This window comes from Nicotiana tabacum, chromosome 7 (genome assembly GCF_000715075.1).
Source record: "Nicotiana tabacum cultivar K326 chromosome 7, ASM71507v2, whole genome shotgun sequence".
NCBI classification, from domain to species: domain Eukaryota; kingdom Viridiplantae; phylum Streptophyta; class Magnoliopsida; order Solanales; family Solanaceae; genus Nicotiana; species Nicotiana tabacum.
The window spans coordinates 128,431,623-128,451,466 of NC_134086.1; the positions used below are offsets into that span (position 1 = coordinate 128,431,623).

Here is a 19,844-nt window from a genome sequence, read left to right on the forward strand (position 1 = left end):
TTGGCTAGAGTTAGTCAAAGTGTGAACTTTGTAATAGAGTTATTACAAGTAGGTGAGAGAGATTAAGAGTTTAATTCCTTGGTTACAATAGGTTGTAATCTAAAGTTTGCTCAGTTAGTGAAGTTGAAATCCTACGAGTGTAGGTCGTGATTTTAATCCTGTGAGCTGGAAGTTTTCTACGTAAAACTCTGTTGTCTCATTTACTTACTGTTGTGTGTGTTCTGTGAAAACTGATAGAGAACCAGGTTCTCTATACACTTTAATGGACTCTTAGTTGTCATCATCGCTATATAAATTGTATGGTTTAATTTAAACATTCAGTGCGGGTAAGTTTTTTCTTCACTTCATGTGCGTATACTTTCATTTTCATATATGTTCAAGATACACTAAAGTTTATAGTTAATTATGATGTGACCATAAGAGAATATATAATCCATAGTCCTTAAGCAGTTTCATTTGTTATACCAACCGTTACTAAACTAATCAAACAGTTATCTACTCTAAAAGGTGAGGGTTTACCAATGATCGATGTAAAGAGACCTTTGCTAATGACTTCAATTCATGTAACTACCAGCTACTATTTATTAATTGTTTTTGCATAAATACATCAACAATTATACAAAATGATGAATCATGTATAGAAACCAAATAATCACTCCCATTCCGACAAAAAAAATCATTGTTAGGATGGATTTGTATATTTTGTAATAACTTTATTGAGATGTAGCTTTTAAAACTTAAAATCTTAATTATCTAAATGGATCAACAACTAATGTCATTCTAAATGACAATTAATGTCTAAATTGACCCTTGAAATCCTAGTTGCAAGAGACATTATGTTACCAAATATTAACTACTTTTTCTACTTCTAACCTCCTTAAAGATTTAAAATCCATTTACTAATAGCTCTGACACTTCCATTATGAGATGATCAACCTCTATCAAAACAGACCTCCTCATTAAGATTAATCTCAGCATTCAGAAAAGAAAACGTCAAAAGAAGGAGTAAGGAAGATTTGTTGAAATATTACTCGTCTTTAAATAAAGACAAAAAGGATCCTATCTAAAACACAAACCGAATAACACCCGATTCTTGCTTCTTCGACATACACAATAACTCACATAATGCACTATCAAGACTTCCAGTTTAATGGTTATGGTACAACGAAAAATGTCCAACATAATAGGTGTGAGTTCATTTCTTCACCATCTCTCTTTCATTTTCTGAACCTCTCACGGGCATCTTGATGCATAAACCATTCTGTATTCATGCAGGGTCCGAGGAAAAGTCTCATTCCAAGGAATATAATATAGGCAACTACCTTTGACGCAGACATCAATGATTGATTCCATAGCTCGAACACGAAAATTCTAAAAATTTCTAATTGTGAAACTAATAGAAGTTCTAAAACTAAAATCCAAACACAAAACGACAAAGAAGTAAATGTGAAAGAGAGCCACTAGAATTGCACAATCAATCCATTACGTTTTCGAGGAAATTAACCAAAAGAGAAAAAAATACAAATAACGAAGGAAAGAAGCTGCTGAAGAAATACAATAACGTAATTGTCATAACACCATGCATGTAAACATGCACGAATATTACATAAACGATAACAAACAAATTACATGCCTAGACGAAGAAGTTAAATTAAAACCCATGAATAATTCTAGAGCAAGTATGTTTGAACCAACGATAACCATTTTTGAAAGATTTCTTAACTTTTCCTTCCATGGAATATATCTTATATTTGGCCACCCTTTTCTTCCTTTTAAGCTCCGGCGTTGAATACCATGGCCGATTCTCTGGTAATTGATAGTTACTGGATTTTGAGGTTTGGTATTTATGAGAAGGCATCATATCCGTCGATGTTGTCGTCGGAAAATGATGATGTGCTCGGACAACGTAAATGTTATTAACTGCATAGGCTTTGTCATCGATAATTCCTATCCTTTGGCCGCTGTTCACATATCTCCGATGAGCTAAAGCGAAATCTTCCATTTTTTTTTTCTTCTTTCCTCTTTCTCTCTGTCTCTCTCTCTTGAGTCTTTTGTGATGGTTTTGTGGTTAGAGCGACAGAGAGGAATGAAGGAGAGAAGATTAAGGCTTTAGAAATGTTGGACTGCTAATATATAGACGATGACTCGGGCTAGAGGTTCATAAAACATTGGTTGGGCTAACTAAAAGTGTACAAAAATAGGAATAATGACACTCCGAAAAAGGTATAAAATTTATATATTTTTTGTATATTTTTACATTTTGTATGTTATATACAAAAATTATACTACAAGTTTTATACACTTTTTCGGTTACCAGATATAAATAGTTTCTGGCGCGGGCTAAAGTGATACTATAGTCATACTATAAAGATATTTATCCTCTATTCCAAAATGTTAATATTAAAAATCATGACTAGTAGTAATATTTCATGAAATATATGAATATTTAAATTTTAACTTAAAAATTAAATTAAATTAGTCTGATTCAATGGTGAAAATGGGTCACATTAACCATCGATAGACAGAAAGTAACAAACACAAGAGATTGGCTGGAAACCACAAAAAAAAGTACTCATACTATAAGGTTTTGACTTCAGGGATTTATCGGAAATTTGACCTTTTGACCTCCGGAATACCGTAGGTCTTAACTCGTAAACAACTCAATCCATCAATTTTTAGGGGAATAAAGAGATGATAGTTTTTGGCAAGTTTTGTTATGCTCTTAGACTATTCCACATATTGCAACAATGAACGAAATGAGTTCAATATTTCAAGTTACTAACACTAAACTTATTGAATATTTGAAATTGTATATTCAAAATATAATATTTATTAAAATTCAATGGCTTTCTCTCTCTCACACACGCCCCCCATTCGACAACATACTGAATTCGGCAAGCTAAAAAGCTCCAGCCGCCGCTGGTGCGTTAATTGGGAGACTTATAGGTGTTATTAGAGACAAATTCTAAGATTGTATAAACAAATTTTTAAGACGAATTGCAACAATATGTTGACGCTGTCTGTGCAACAGTCCGTGTACACCATTGGAAATAGTTTTCAACCAGCAACAAAATGGTTCTCAATAGACAGTAACTACGTCATTACCACAAATGCAAAGATCGGTTGATTCACAAAAGATCCTCTAAATAAGCCATCTAACAAACTCGAAAACTTCAAAGACATGAAAAATGGCTCGGACCAAAAACGTTACTACCAACTGAAGTCTAAGCTTATTCTTTAGCATATCTCATTCATAAAATCAACCTACTTTTGCCTCGAGTAAATATCATGGTTAGATTCCCTTTTTAAAGTATACGCACAGAAGCTAGTAATAAGTACCAAAAATTAGCAACTTAAGCTTTACCAAGTAGTATTTTTCTACTAATGCTATGCTGCTCTATATACACACAAACCAGCAAGAGTTTAAGCTGTTAACATGTCCTCAGAAGAAAAATACTTACAGAGTAAAATTGAGGTGTATCATAACTATATTTCCTAGCTTTAAGTTTAAGTTTGTTCAAAAAACTCCTTAGATTTGATGCTTTGTGGAGCTTTAGCAGTTTTGGCCTTTTGTCTTTTAGCTTCCTTTTTTGAAATCTTTGAATTATCAATATGAGAAACCTGCAAAAATATTAAGCACAAGTTAACGTGAATAGTAGTAGTAATATACAGTGAATGCCTACTGAGCCTGATGAGAATAGATGTCTTAAGAGTAAAAAAAAACAGAGAAGAGGGAAGAGGTACTCTATTCGTACAATGTGAGACTTCCACTCAAATTTGGAAAGCCCACAACGGTCACCAGCAGGTTGTGTATAGTCTCGAACATGACGAAATATGTGAATAAGAACAGCAGCATCAAGAGCAGCATATTCTAGCTGCACAACCGTAGAAATAAGAGGTATTACTATCAAATAATACAGAACCATAAGCCAAAATCACTATTTACCTGCACAAGGATCAGATCTTATCATTCACCTTTTTGTTTGGAGAATGGTAACATCAGATTTTATCAGTTCACAAGGACAAAGTCACCAGCTTCTTAATCTCATTTCTTTAGAAAATACAGCAAAATAGACGATTAAAATAAATACATTTCATTTGCTGGAAGCTTTTCCACACACTAGCACTTCCTGTTTATCCATGATAGAATAAAACGTATAAACATATATCATATAAACCTGAAACTGAGTTAAAGGCCGTTTCTCCCAGTTGCTATTCCTTCTTGTTTTGTTCAATCCAGTGCCCAAGATTTTCTGTATCCAGAAAGAAACCAAAAAAAAAAACATGGAGTAGAATTATTCATCGTTTTCCTTATAAAAATTGCATCTCTTTTGACTAAAGAACAAACAAGAATTTGTATCTTGCATATATATACATATATATATATATATATATACACACACACATATATATATATACACACACGCACTCACACATGTGTGTGATGTGACAATGCAAGAATGCAGAAACCATGTATCAATTACCTTTGCCAGACCAGAGAGACCACCCCTTGGTTCTTTGAACACATTCTGGATATCAAGTAGCATGTCGTAGTGCTTGAAGCATTGCAACTGTCCATAAGACCCAGCAAGCTGCTTCATGTCACACTGGAAGTTGTAACCTGGAAAATACCCAATTATGACTGCAGAAATTTCTCTGCAAGAGTTTACAGATTGAAAATATACTGGTAGACCAAAGAAAAGCAGGAATGTGTTCCATACAAATATATTGTTATATCAGCGTTCCCCCTTAATGAATGCATACTGTTCGATATAAGTAGTGCAAAAATTGAAAAGAAGCCATGAGAATCAATGAGTTTTCTTTCTTGGAGCATAAAAGGTGTAATGAACCTTTAAGCAGGAAAATGCTTAAGCAAATTAAAAGAATGTTGTTGTTATCTTCTAAAAGACAATGTTCTCTCTTACCAAGCTTCAGTACTCTTGTTGAATGCAATATGCGGGTTAAGCAGTCATCCAATACATCCGGAGCATCTTCATATAACTTTATCAGATCAAGTATATAAACCTTGTTGTCAGAAGCAATCTGCATGATAGAAACCTGTTGCAGGGGGAAATAGAAAAGCTATTATACTGTTGAACGTGCATTTTCTTCACTCCAAAGGAGTCGGTCATATTTAACATATTCTCTATCATGCCTAACAACAAGGACACTCAAGTTAAAGATTATAAAGCTTTCGTTTCTAAATGAAGGGAAAGAACGCAATAAACCAGACTAGACTGAGAAGACATTGATGGAGAACATCATATCTTTACTCAGCCATTACAAAAGGCGAATATCCTATTAGCTCCAAAATTCTCACCATCAAATTTAAAAAACAAAAAAAGCAGATACAATGCACAGAAAAGCATTGAAGCGTACTCACTAGACAGACCCTTTTATTCATCACGAGAGACTCAAAACATTGGAACTTTCACTCATATTTCCATATTAGCTAGGGGTTGTTAAATCAGTTCAATGGAAAACTCGGAACCTTCTTTTACCTAGACAAAATAAAGAGATGGATGAATCACCAAATTATGTACTGTGCCTGATTCCAGAGGGAGAAAAATTAAACAAAAAAGGAACCAGGAAACATAGCCCAGAACTTATTCATGACCCATAATTAATAATGACATCAGAGCCTTATGAGTTAATAATAGATTAGAACAAAAGAAAAGAGAAGAAAACGGGATTTACTCACATGCATACTTCTTTTGTCACATGAGCGAACCCATGAAACGCAACTTATTATGAATTGGTCTTTGAACTTCTAGGCTCATTTTCTTATCAGCCCCGAGGGAGGAAGAGGACAGAGAAGCAAAGTCCATTATGTTTCAGGGAAGAAGTAACTACTTTGTTGTGGTACTTTAGTTAGGAAGATATGTATCAACATAAATATCTTCACTTTGCCTGGGTAGATTAAGCTGACTCTGGTATAGTCCAAGATCCCTCTTTAGATTGTGAGAAAGAAGGGGAACCTTGTGGTCCAGCCTTTCTCCCGACCCCGTGCATAGCGGGAGCTTAGTGCACCGGGCTGCCCCACCCTTTTTAGATTGTGAGAAATGAGGAATCAAATTTTTTTACCACCACCCTTTTAAAAATAAAATAGCTTTGATATTGAGGTGGGAAGGACCACTACTTAAAAAAAGTACTCAGCTTTGATCCACAATCACCTTGTTAGATGAGCTTCCCTTTTCGTAATTAGGCTTCCACTCACAATCAATGCCCACAACTTTACATTCTTCAATGTGGCATGTAGCATCATGCAAGCCATTCACTTCATCTACCCAGACTACTTCCTTTATTGACAATTCATCAAGCTGCAAGTATCGGTCTTTCGGAAAATTTGCCTCAAGCGCTGTACAAGTAAGAATAAAGTAGGAGTTAGACAAAACAATAATTTACTCGGAACTGGCAACTTTGAAATAAACCACAAGCCAGCATCCAGAAATAATTAGAAGAAAAAAAGTAATCAACCAGGTCCAGAAACATAATAGGCAGCATTTTATTAAATGAAAGCCTAAGAAAATTATACTGGAAACAACTCCGAAGAACTCAGAAATAGTGCATATGAATATATGAAAGGTTCTTAAACTCGGAGACATAACATCTTCATAGAGAACATGTTAGACATTCATTCTTGTCGCACATGTCTCAGCTACTAGTGGATATATCTCGGGCTCCATCTCTTTTGTGAAATTAAAAGGCATGAATATAAGTTAGAATAATTCTTTTGCTTAGCCGGAACTACTACACCTTTCAAATCTTAGCCCCACTTCTCTAGGTCTGAAAAACCACTTCCAATTGATTATCTATCCTCTTGGCGAAAGGTTTCTCAGATTCATGGATATCAGGTCCTTCACAATCAATTGGTTCTGCCTAGTTATGAAGTGAAAAGTTAAAAGGTTTAAATCCATTGTGGATATGAAACTGATAGATCCACATGCAAAGTCAAATATTTCTAGAATCAACCAGAATGACTTCTCAAACAACAATAAAATGAAATCACTTAGTTGTACATTTGAACGAGTATTCATGGATCTGCAACCTCTTAAATCACTTTCTTGGTTGAACAGCTAGTAAATTTCCCGTGTCATTTAAAGTCACATCATTTCAGAATAACCATAGTCGGGTGGACCTCCTCAACATAGTCGATAACAAAAGCATAGACTTTGTACCAAGAGAATCCCAGCAAAGACCTAATGCAAGGGTTGCAGCAGAAGAAAGCATAGTCAAAGGCAACCTTAACAGACTCAAATTTGCTCTAGTTCATATTGATTCAACATTTATGCAGATTAATACTTTTTGGAGAGGTCAGCAAATACAGCTCATTAGTGCTTAAATTTAAAAACTTAAAGTGCTTAGACTGGTTACTTAACAAGAAATAGAGGGATCCAGTGTACCTTTGGCATTTATGAAACCTTCAAGGGAATACCGTTCACAGAGTTCCTCAACCTTCTCCATGTAACCAGCTTCCATAGCCAAATAAACCTTTTTCATGAAAAATTTATTAAAAACGATAAAAAGCCAACACATATAAGTTTTTACTCAAGTGATATTGCACATTCACATATTGCAAAGTCACTAGGTACTTTTAACGGGTCTCACATGAACATTAATCTCCGAGTGTCAGCCCAACAACAAAAGAATTCAAATTCTAAGGAATAAGTTCAACATCTAAAGGCTATATAGGTACGATAGGAGGGTGCGGTTAAGCAGGTAAGCCCGCTCCCTCCCTCCCTCCCTCCGGTCTTCTGTAAAGCCTTTTTGCCTATCTGTTATTTTTTTAATCTTTACTTAAACTAAGCAGATCGAAAGCACGAAAAGAAATGTCTTAGCATGCCCTTGCTCTAATTCAAAATCCACCTCTTTTTCATCAGATTACAATAAACTGATGAGGACTAATATACTTATGAGATGAATCTGAAGCTTATATGTCAGGCTCTATGTGTAGCACTTCTCAAGACTACTAACAAGTAACAACTCATATCTGGACAACAAATTCAACAACACAAGAATATGCACAATTGATAACAAATTTAATAGCACTAAAATGAATTAGAAATCGACAAGAGTCATTGTAGCTATGTACTTGCCAAGTACTCAAGAAGTTGAGGATCATCCTTCACTCTCGCCTCTGCAACATCCCAGCAACCCTGTTCTGCTAGTTTCTTCAGTTTGCTGTAAATTAATACTGTCACAGTCAGCACTATTCATAGGAAAAAAATTTATATATATATATAGCTGAAATGCTAAGCCACACAAAAGTGGACGAATCCACTTGCCTCTCTTTGTATTGATGATATATTTCTGGGAACTCCTTCCGAAGATTGTGTTGCCTTATAACATCAAAAGCATGCTTTGGCAGTTTTCTGTCAACATATTCTTGGACAAGGGTACACAAGATTGGCTTCCCCATAAAAGTTGCCCACTTTTCTGCCGCTCTGTATTGTTGGCTTTCCATCATTTTAAGCAGAAACGATTCCCCAGACTCCCGGATAGAAAAGTGTTCCAACAAAGAAACTGCGGTCATGTATGACTGGGATTCTACTAACCTAAGAATATATTGTTCAACCAACACCTTAGCCATCTCCTGGCATGTTTGATCCTTCTCATCTGTATCAAACATAGCTTTTTCTATGTTTGACAGACTGACGTCAAAAAGTTCAAGGATTTTGACTAGGATTCTTTCTTCATGAACCAGAGTTCCATCAACAATAGCCAGAAACAATTTGGCAGCCAATAGTTTAGCTTTCAATATACCTTTCATGCCATTTCCCACTTTCAGGAAACGACGAAGAGCAGATATTATCAAATGACTGAATCCATCACAGTGTGACTCAAATATAGGCAACACGTACAGGCACTGAGCAACAAAGATGGCTGCTCCGGGTCGAGGATCATTGCACAGAGATTCAAACACTTGCTGTTGCAGAACACGAAACTTAGCAGTCGCCTTGCAGGTTCCTATGTAAAACAATAACTTGTGTGAGAAAAAATATCATGATCAAATATTATCAAATTGAGCTACACTGTAATCATCCATAGAAGAAAACAAATATGATTTCGAGATATTGCTCCTTTTACTTCCCTAAAATCTTGCTTTGGGTTTAGGAAATAAAGCTTAAGATATTTCTAACAATTTGGCAACGAATGACTAGTCAATGGTTATTAATGAAAGAATTAAGCCAGTGTCTCTACCCAGTACCCACCAAAGACATCCCATGAAATATCACTTAATATGTTGACTGGCATGTCTGTTTTGCACCATATTGGTACCATATCAATAAACTTTTACCTTGTCAAAAAAAAAAACTGACTTGCGTGTAGGTTTTGTTCTCTTGCAACATAAACCTGCTATTTCAACAACAACGACCCAGTAAAATCCCACAAGTAGGGTCTGGATAAACCTGCTATTTCATCTCAAAAACTATTCTCATGAACTTCCTACGCACAGAAGATAGTAATAGTACTCATCGACTCCTTTTTGCATGAATGGAAGGAGTACATAGAAGTCTTTTTGATATGTGGGAACACAAATATCTTACCTAGATCTTCATACTTCATATAGCCAAAGATGTTGAAGAATAAATAATTTTTTTGTTGATTATCAAGTTCTACAGTTACATTACCTTGTATAGTCCACTTAAAATCATCATTGGCTCGAATGCCACTGGAGTGGAAATGGTTAATTCAATATATACAGATGCTTCTATCTATCTCCTTTTATGTATCCACAACTTCTCCCCATCTGTCATTTTCCATGTCATATGCATGATATCACCAATGTTCTTTACGCATGTGTCTATGGCACTTCGCATCAAGCCTCAATCATTCATGACATCGAAAGCAAAACACAATGTAACACAGTGGTCTGGCACAGTCATTTTGCTGATATGAAGTGCCTATTGCATCACTTCAACCCCAAATGCAATTCTAACTAGTTAATACCAATCCAAGTTTTAACTAATTATTACTAATCCACATCATTAGGGAGGTTAAATCTACAAGGTGGACCAGTTGCTGATAAGCATATCTCACATGGTGTTTTTGACTACAACTTCAGAGAATGATGACAAAAACTCATGGGTCAAGCTCGCTTCTTCTTCTTCCATTTTGGAGTCTGAAAGATTTAAATGGTCTTTGAGACTGTGTAGTTATTCAGGCATAGAAAAATTGTCATTGACAAGAGGAGCAGAGGTAGGATGACAATTCAACACTATTCTTTATCATATCAGATTGTCGCTCATGCCCCTCCTTGTTATGATTCAATTTCTTGAAAGAAGAAAGTCGTCTCAAAGGAAAAAAATTATATGAAGCAGCCAACAAATGATTTGTCAAATCCTAAATTAATTGATAATTACGTTGAAAAAGGTTCAATTGTCATTTGGGTAAGAAAACAAAGAAATAACCAAAAGAATGATCAGATATTTAATTGCAAACAAAGTATTCAAAGAAAAGAGTTCCTAAAACTGATGGAATGATAACTTGGAGCAAACAGCATCTTTTATAAAAGAGACATTGTGGGGAAGAACTTTACCATAGACATAGCATTCCTTTAAGAGGTAGAGAAAAACCACTGGAGAAACATTGGATAGATCACCGAAAGCATGCCTGGATACAGCCAAGGGATGTTGAACTTTATTTCGACTATGTAGGTGTAAAGGTTTTCCATTCAGACCCATGGTAGAAAGTTGAAGAAACCAGAAGTAGAAAAAACCTGCATTTTTTAATATGAAAGGGCAGAATAAACATTCTCAAATACCATTGCATGCTATAAGCTAGATGCCACAATGTCCCAATTCCTATGAACATAATTGCTTTTTTGCAAGAAGATGACTTTTGCATTAAAGAAAGTCTTGTAAAGCTATCAGTCAAAGATAATGGACGAGACAGGAACAAACAAAATGCAATCCAAAAGAAACTGGCAATCTTATGAAGAATGACCTTACGGCAACAGACCAACTCTTCAAATAATTGTGGACACTGAGGAAGGGTAAACAATCAAAATAATATATATATATATATATATATATATATATATATATATATATATATATATTGTAGTACATAACAAGCAATACATTCGACCTTGCTGTACAAGAAAATTTAGGCAACCTAATGGCATTTCTCTTTTTGGTAAAGCAACATTTTTATTAGTTTGGCAGGAAAGTTCCTGGTACACTTAGAAAATAAGTACAACATATATGATTCTCTATAAATATAACCTAATCATGGATTCATAAGAAATTAACTAACAGGCCCTATCTGTACTAAAATCATTTTCCAAAATGCTAGTCAATTTAGCAGCAACATTGTAGTACATAACAAGCAATACATTCGACCTTGCTGTACAAGAAAATTTAGGCAACCTAATGGCATTTCTCTTTTTGGTAAAGCAACATTTTTATTAGTTTGGCAGGAAAGTTCCTGGTACACTTAGAAAATAAGTACAACATATATGATTCTCTATAAATATAACCTAATCATGGATTCATAAGAAATTAACTAACAGGCCCTATCTGTACTAAAATCATTTTCCAAAATGCTAGTCAATTTAGCAGCAACATCGCCAAACTAAAGTCATATATACACACCCTCTTCTTTTATTATTCCTTTTCTTTTTTGAGTTAAAACCAAGACTGTCAATAGTTTATAGCTCTAGCTCAAATTAAACTAAATTCTTGCATGAACCCCTGTAAGAAAGACAACAACAAGCACAAGTTTTGACAAACAAGACAAACAATAAATCTGTCATACTCATAATTGATCCACTAGGAGCATGCAGTAATTTCTCCTAATTCTATTGAGCCTAGACTTTATTAAGAATCAGAGTAAAAGCTTCAATATAATTACAGTATATGGGTAAAAATAAAGGAAGAACATATTCAATGAACTCAGGTACGACTTTACAGTGTATGGTTAGGGGCTTTATTTGTTAACTGAGTACCTGGACTTGGGCATAGTAGCTGGAGCAGTGGATTTGCAAGCCTTGAGTTCGAGAGCTATATTATCAAATCAACAAAGCATTTCATGGGAAACAAAGAGGATGAGAATAATAAACTGTCAGTCACGTAGCAGAATTACACTACTCATGAACAAAAATTATCAAGCCACTTTTTGGGGTTAATAAGTAAGAGTATGGATATAGCTCCTTGGCACCAATGTGGATACTATGAGGAGAAAGATATAGGAGAGCTTTTGAGTAAGTGGAAAATACTTTTGCACAAACTATGAGCAAACTTTTTCTTTATTAAGCTTTTGGTGTACCCACGAGGTTCTAGTTACCATGACTGACTGGGCATTTTTTTGTAGAGAACTATGTTTTATTATATGTTCTCCACTTTTCTGTGTATACCAGAATATTTGCACCACATCAATGAATTATTATTATTATTATTTTAAAAGCTAACCAATCAATATTTTGCCTCATTGATTTCTCATTATACCTACTTCTAACATTGACTTTTCGCGGAGTAAAGCTTTGGCCCTAGGGGAGGGAACTGTAGTTTGCTCTCTGAACCTAGGGTAAAAAAATATTGAAGGGACGCTTGACCTTTAAGGAAACCCCTTTGTTTTTACTTGCATCACATTGTCTTTATTTGGTCTCTTCCGCAATTACCCATCTTTATCTTTCTCCTTTTCTCTAATTGTTGTGAGTGCCAAAATTAGGTTTGAGATGGAGAATGATGAAACAATGAGATCATCACTAGACCTCTGGTTTGGTACTGATACCCTTAGAGAAGAACTTCCAAGTATCTATCAGATTGCCTTATTTCCAGATGCCATGATTGCAGAACATAGAAGTAATAACTATTGAAACATACAACTCAGAAGAAATTATCAAGACTAGGGCTTAGAGTCTCTAATGGCCTTAATGAGCATGCTGGAACAAGCTAATATCAATTCTCAAAGACAGATAAAAATAAGATGGGCAATTGACTGCAGAGGAGTGTTCCCAGTCAAGACAGGATACGACGCGTTGGTGAAAACTGGTTATATAATTGAAATGTGGCCACGGAAGTTGATATGGAGCCTGTTTTAGCTGGATATTGATGACGAAGCGTGTCTTACTCAAGAAAATCTGATGACGAGGGGCTTATTTTATTATTATATTAGGGAAAAGAGCGCGGGAAAGAGGAAGGGATTTTACACTAATGATGGGGTTTGAACCCTCCACCTCAAATGTGGAAGGCAGGGAGCTCACCAAATGAGCTAATTGGGGGTCCAAGCTTTGCAATAGATGTTTTTTATGACGGTAGCCATGGAGGAATCCAAACACCGGATCCTACACTGTCAAGTTGCTAGAGAAGTCCAGGACATGTTCATGATTCTTTTTGGTTTGCTGTGGGTAATGCCACACAGCTTGAAGGATGCCATTGTCAGCTGGTGTCAGAAAGTGCAGAAATCACAAAGACGACTATGGTAATCTAAACCAGGCTGCATTATTTGGAATTTATGGAGGAAAAGGAAACGAATATGCTTTGAGGGAGTTTCAGTTGCTATTCCTTCCATAAAAACTAGATGTTTAATGAACTTGTTTAGTTGGAGCAGTCATTGTGATGTAAAAGATGTAAATCAATTTTTTGACTTTGTTGGCTCTTTAAGTTTTTTATAGGAGTTAAACCTGACTTTGTAATATTGTATCCCCTTGATGCATCGTATCAATGAAACTTATTTTTACTTTATTAAAAAAAAATTCCCTTTTTGGTGCGCCTCAAACCAATCAAGAGCAATCTTCTATTTCTAAGGTACCTTTCTCAAATAAGTCTAGGAAGAACAAGAGGGTGACCTAATGGTCAAAGAGGTGGAATGACAACAATGAAAAGCAAGGTTTGAATCTCAACAGAAGGTAACACTAAGTAAATTCTTCTCATCTGCATAAGTTATGATGAGCAGGGTTGTCGATTCCTGTGTCGATGGGAGGTAGCAACTAGCAAGTGCTCGATGGATTAGTTAGAGGTTCAACATATCTTGTCCTAGAAACCACATTATATTCTTTTTATAACTGAGAAATCCCCGAGGGCCAATGGCACGCAGTTGAAACACGGTAGATGATGGGTCTGCTCTACGTTTTTCACTTGAATACTAGGCTTTTGTCTGCGACAAAGTTCCAACCCATGATGTGCATCTAACCCACACACATTCGATAAACCACAACAACAACAACAATAAACCAAGTGAGTTCCGACAAGTGGAGTCTGGGGAGAGTAGTGTGTACGCAAACTTTAACCCTACCCTGGGAATATAGAGGCTGTTTCCAATAGACCCTCGGCTAGAGAGTGACAATCGTTAAACCACATCATATGTTTATTAAAAAAATGGTTGGACGGAAGGTAGCTAGGTTGTTAGGGTGAGAGCAATACTAAAGGTGGAAGCATGGCTCTTCCATTGTCCATATTTGTTCATTTGGCTTCCTTCATCTTTTTTTTTTTTGATAAGGTAGAATTTAAATGGCTTCCTTCATCTTATGGGAAGGTCGTTGGGTAGTTGGGGTGGAGAGCATGAATTTGAGTAAGAGAAAGTGACTTTGGAGATGGGAGCACAAATTTTCTTTCTCCTTCTTTTGTTCTTTAGGCTTTTACATTTTCCTTTATGTTGTGGTTTGTTTACTCTTTAGTGATAAAATTCATAAAAGGGCCTCTTGGACAAATTAGTCAAAGAGGAAGGTGGTTAGAAAAGATTTTGAGAGGAAGTGCTTGGTAGAGAAAGAAACCAACCTTAAAGGGTAGAAACCACTTAAGGAGTTTCAATGCATTTTATGCTTCAACATATGTAAAAAGGGAAAGACACCAACCTTGCTATGCTTTCTAGAAGCATCATGGTGAGGATACATTTTGCAAGGCAAGAAAGCACACGGAATGGACCAAAGAAGACACTTCATCATCCTTCCATGCCAAAACCCATGAATAGTGAACCTTGTGCATCTTTACAAAGTTTAACGGAAATTTTAGTGTTTGTTGCATAAAGAAAATGACTGGAATTTTCTGAATTAAGTGCTGCATCTCCCAAATTTTAACTCTAGATAAATTTAGTGCTGTGCAGCATATTCAAATTTTTAATGCTAGACAAACTTAGTGTTGTGCCCCATATACAAAAATAAAAAGGAGGAAAGATAGTTCTGTCTTTAAAGTTTTATCCTACCGAAAAATTCAATAAGAGGAGCCATTTGACTGTATTTTCTTCTATTTTCTTTTTTCCTTTTTGTTTTTTAATAATTACAGTGCACTGAGTACTGAGTGGGGAAAAACATGGCGGAGTGTTTTTCTTTACAAACGATTACATCATGCTGTAACAAACCACACCTAGAAGTTCATTGCGTTTCTCTTCCAACCCTTTCATGTCTAGTGGCAAGTTAATTTCATATTTCGGTGTATATAAGAAATATACATTTGGTAACTTAAGAATATGGATATTAGATTTAAGAACATGGATATAAGGATCTAAGGGAACAATGATTCTGGATACCCTTGCTTTGGTTCTATAAGACGAAGTTGTTGAAAGTACATAGTATGCACTACATTGACCTTTTCTCTTCATGCTTACATGAAAGAATTCACTCAAACCTAATGATAAATATTAGGTGAAATTGACAAATATCATAGATGTCAAGTTTTGCAGAACTAAGTAACTGCCTTTTTAATTTTCTTTTATTTACAAGTAACAGCCTCTTTAGGTGAAAAAGACCCTAAGTTATCAGTGTTTTGGTAATCTAATAGAATGTACCCTTGCTCAATTACAAGATGCTTTAGATCAGTTTAAACAGATTCGTGCTGACCTCCTACCTGACGCATCCAATGAAGAAAAACCTTTCTTACCATTCTTAAAAACACATAGGAATTCGAAGATCTTATATATGAAGGAGAAAGTTTCACCATCATAAGCATTATTATTCTAGCAACCAGCCTATCGTTTGCAACAATACCTCAGCAAGAAATTCTGCAAACCATTGTATGTACCAGGATATAGGATTTATTAAAGCATGATTACAGGGCACATCACCCGCTCAAGATAAATTTGCTTCTTCAAATCGACAAAAATGAAATAAGTGGTAGTAAAAGAAGTTTTCCCAAGTTAGACAGAACCTATCAGTAGTAATGCTCCCTGATTCAGAAATCTTAATTAGGAATTAGTTAAATTAAATGTAAGAGATCAAGATGCTCCTTTATTCACAAGTTTCATCAAAGGGCAGCCAGAAAAGATGCTTCAAGATCAAACTTAAAGACTTCAAAATTTAAAACTATGCTTCAATACTTTTGTTTAAATTGACTCTTCAACAATAAAGAGGGGGATCCTTAATGTGAGAACTAACACGGGAAAAGAATATTATTGATATTATATTCACAATATAACACAAGAAGTCCTATTTCATAGCTATACTCTACATAGTACATATTACTCCTATTCCAATGTGGGAATAAACAAACTCATAGACATAACTAACTAACACTTATTAAAATGTTACAAAGATATAAAATCATCTGTACTTTAGTGGTGTTAACCTAAATATTAGTTTCCACTCCCCACCCCACCCCCAAAAAAAACAAGGGAACCTTTGCCACCGCTCAAGATATCACAGAAGGTAACAGCATGAGCAACAATATTACACTGCCAAAGGAAAGCATGAAACTGGAATGTGATAAAGAGCAGCATAACAAGAGACATGGAACTAAGGAGGTAAGGATTAGTATTATTTGAACTTCAAGGTGGTGCAGTAAAACCATTAGACCTACTATGGAACCAAGATTTCACTAAAGCAAAGAGACACATCTCCATGAAAAATTGCTTTTATTATGTCTGGAAGTGGAAGAAAATATGCAAGAAAAGAATATGCGAGATAATGGTAGGGGAGGTTCTAGTTATGTTTGGAGACAATGTTCGGACAAGGGTGAGGATATTGGACAAAATTGATCCCGTCGCTCTCCTTCTCTTTCTTTCACCTCCCAGTTGGTGCTCAAAATTTGGACAGTTTTACATAGAGTTTTCTTCACTCTTCATCTCTTATTACCTACAATTTAGCCAATTATAATAAAGATTAAGCAAGTTATAACTCCATTTTTTTCTCTTCATCATACCTCATCCAATATCTATTCATAGCATAAAGAAGGTGTACCTTAACATTCTTTCCTTAAATTCCCAGTTGGTACCTAACGTCTAGAGAGTTCTATTTTGCTTTTTGTTTTAGTTTTTCTTTTTTCCTTGACTCTCTCTTCTTTGCCTCCTTTACCTCTCTTGAACTGGAGAAGCTAACCAAGCAGACAAGTAGAAATTTAACATTAAATTCAATTAAATTTATCTAGATAAGCTCATTTTCTGGAACTGGTCTAGCGAGGCACTTCCACTAGTTGTTTCCCCAAATCATCCTACAGTGGAAACCATTTCCAATAAATTATTTTTCTTTTCTTCTGACTTCTCTTTTTCTAACAGTTTTAGGATCCAAACTTGGATCAATAAAGAACAAAAATTAAACTATCAGTTAACAACATCCATCGAGGTAAAACTCAAACACATAATTAATCATCGCACGAGAGAGTTTGCACATGCTAAACAAGCATTAAAGCAGAGCTTAACTTTTTTTGTACTATACAAGTCAATCAATGAAACAGTTCTAAGGAAAATCTCTCTATACGAACCAAAAATCGAACAAAAGAAAAAGAAATAAATAAAAACAACAGCCACAATTCCAACATCTATTTTTTTTTCTTTTAAAAGCAATCACATCAATGAAACTAATCATGACTCACCGGTTCTTGAATTTTCGTTTAACGAACAAGCAGAAAACGAACCTACACACTCACCAAAACGAGCTTTTTGTTGTTCGTCTCAGCAATGCTTCAATAGCAATCTCCACTGCGGCCAAAATTATTAGTATAAATACGAAAGTTGCACTGTCTCATAGAGTACTCAATAACAAGCAACAAAAAAAGTCCAGTAACTTTACCGTGATTTCTCTTTCTTTCTACGGCCACAGCCACATAATAAGAACAATGTCGGTGTATTTTTCCCAAAAAAAAAAAAAGTCAATTTAAGGTTTTGTAACTTTTCTTCAATGGAATTGAATGGTATAAAGTACTTGCTAGGGAATAAATATCAGAAAAAAGCCCTAGGAAAAAGGCGCAATGAAGATAAATAGAATGGAAGAGAAGAAAGGAAAAGATTTTGTTTGCTAAAAATGGGAGAGGACAAATGTGTGTGTTTACTCTCTTTCTTCCATCTGTGGTTTATTGTTAGTTTTTGTTTCAGTCTGTCTCTGACTGCTGCGAGCTATTATGCGCAGGGTACGTGATTGTACTGAACGAGAGGTACAACAAATAGGCAAGGATGAAAGGGAGGGTTATTTTGGACTTTTTACCTGCTCTCGTCCCGATAAGGTCTACGTGTCTTTCTTAGTGACGTGTTATATCGGTCCGAAGCCAACCGGATCGTCGACCGTTAGGGATGGGTGAAGGGTCAAATGGTTTGGTAATATAGAGCCATCAAAATGGGTTTGGCCGGTGAGGCCGGTCCAATTTAGCCCGCTATTTAGGTAGTATTGGGACATTTGCATATATGCTCGTTTTTTGAGTCACGTTTTAATTTGTGTCCGCTTTGCAAAAAAAATTGTAAACGTACCCATTTTTTCGCGTAACTTTAGCATACGGGGCTGAAGTAGCAAAGACAATCACGCAAAACTTCAGCATTCTAGTAGACGGGGCTGAAGTTTTTATTTTTGTAACTTGCGAAATTTTTGTTTTATAACTGGCAAACTTCAGCTCTGAAGTTTTTATTTGTAACTGACGAACTTCAGAGCTGAAGTTTTTGTTTGTAACCGGCGAACTCCACTCCTTTTCTCTTCAATTCCTCCACCGCCTATAGTTTCCCGTCCTCTTTCTCTCTCTCCAACAGTTTCTCTAAGTGACTCTCCGTATCTGTCTTGTACCGAACAACCCAAATGATACCCAGAGAATAGAGCAGAGACACACGAAGATGGAATCCAAGAACGGTGGCAGAGCCCAGTTTTAGAAGCCCATTTCGAGGAGGCACTAAATAAAAGCATAAGTGAAATGGAGTGGAAGAGAAAAAAGATGCAGTAGAGCTGGGTGATTTCGTTGCGGACCGAATCGATTTGGGTTTCTTTGGCGGCGATTCTGTTGAGGATGAATTCTTCTTCTTTAAGCCATTGCTTGAGAATGGTTGTAGTATTAGAGAAATAATAATAGTGTGTTTTAGTTGTTAATAGAAGTAGAAAAAGAGGAGGAGGAAGAGAAAGGGGTTGAAATTGTTTAAAAATTGGGTACAGGTAAAACTTTTTTTTAAAATGGATATAGGTTAAATAGGGGCAACCAAATAGGACGCCTCGTGCAATTTTTACGGTAGGATTGGGCTATAATTTTTTTAGCCCATTTAAAATTGAGGCTTATAAGCCCGACCCAAGTCAGCTCGCTGGCCCTTGAGGCTTGACCAAGGCTGGGTCTGGGCCGGCCCGTGGGTCAAAAATTAATTAAATTCAAATTAATTATTATTAAATATTTAATATTTAAAAAAAGTAAAAAGTAAAAAAAAATTATTAACTATAATCCTCATTCCCCAGCCCTAAATTGCTCATTTACCTTTCCATATCAATTAGAATTTAGATTTTTGACATGCATGTAATATGACAAAATTAGTTTTTCCTTTGCTTAATTAATAACGAACTCGAAAAGTCATAGGTAGCCAATAAAATCTTTTCTCAAAAGAAAATATTACTTTAAGTGTCCAATGATCAGTTTGGATTACTTTAATATATTATTAATATTTAAACTACTCTTCAGTATAGATAAAGATCAGTTTTAATACAAAAAAAATAAAAAATTGACCACTAGCAA

At 35.5% G+C, this 19,844-nt stretch overlaps 1 protein-coding gene across 11 annotated transcripts; it reads right to left on the bottom strand.

The window, feature by feature from the left end:
- Positions 1-3,335: 3,335 nt before the first annotated feature.
- Positions 3,336-19,180, bottom strand: LOC107761499 (uncharacterized). Of its 11 annotated transcripts, none has more exons than XM_075217620.1 (14): positions 17,942-18,293; positions 17,799-17,850; positions 14,798-14,927; positions 11,951-12,005; positions 10,541-10,720; positions 8,286-8,967; positions 8,097-8,181; positions 7,404-7,491; positions 6,174-6,358; positions 4,926-5,058; positions 4,485-4,621; positions 4,179-4,253; positions 3,756-3,875; positions 3,336-3,621 (listed from the first exon to the last, which is right to left on the bottom strand). In XM_075217620.1, exons 3-14 carry the CDS (start codon positions 14,885-14,887, stop codon positions 3,508-3,510), a joined length of 1,944 nt encoding a protein of 647 aa, XP_075073721.1. In that variant the 5' UTR covers positions 14,888-14,927; positions 17,799-17,850; positions 17,942-18,293; the 3' UTR covers positions 3,336-3,507. The 11 variants fall into 11 exon arrangements, with proteins under 11 accessions (XP_075073721.1, XP_075073720.1, XP_075073729.1 ...); XM_075217619.1 differs by having other exon boundaries at positions 17,745-17,850; positions 17,942-18,287; XM_075217628.1 differs by having other exon boundaries at positions 10,541-10,614; positions 17,745-17,850; positions 17,942-18,282.
- Positions 19,181-19,844: the final 664 nt, after the last annotated feature.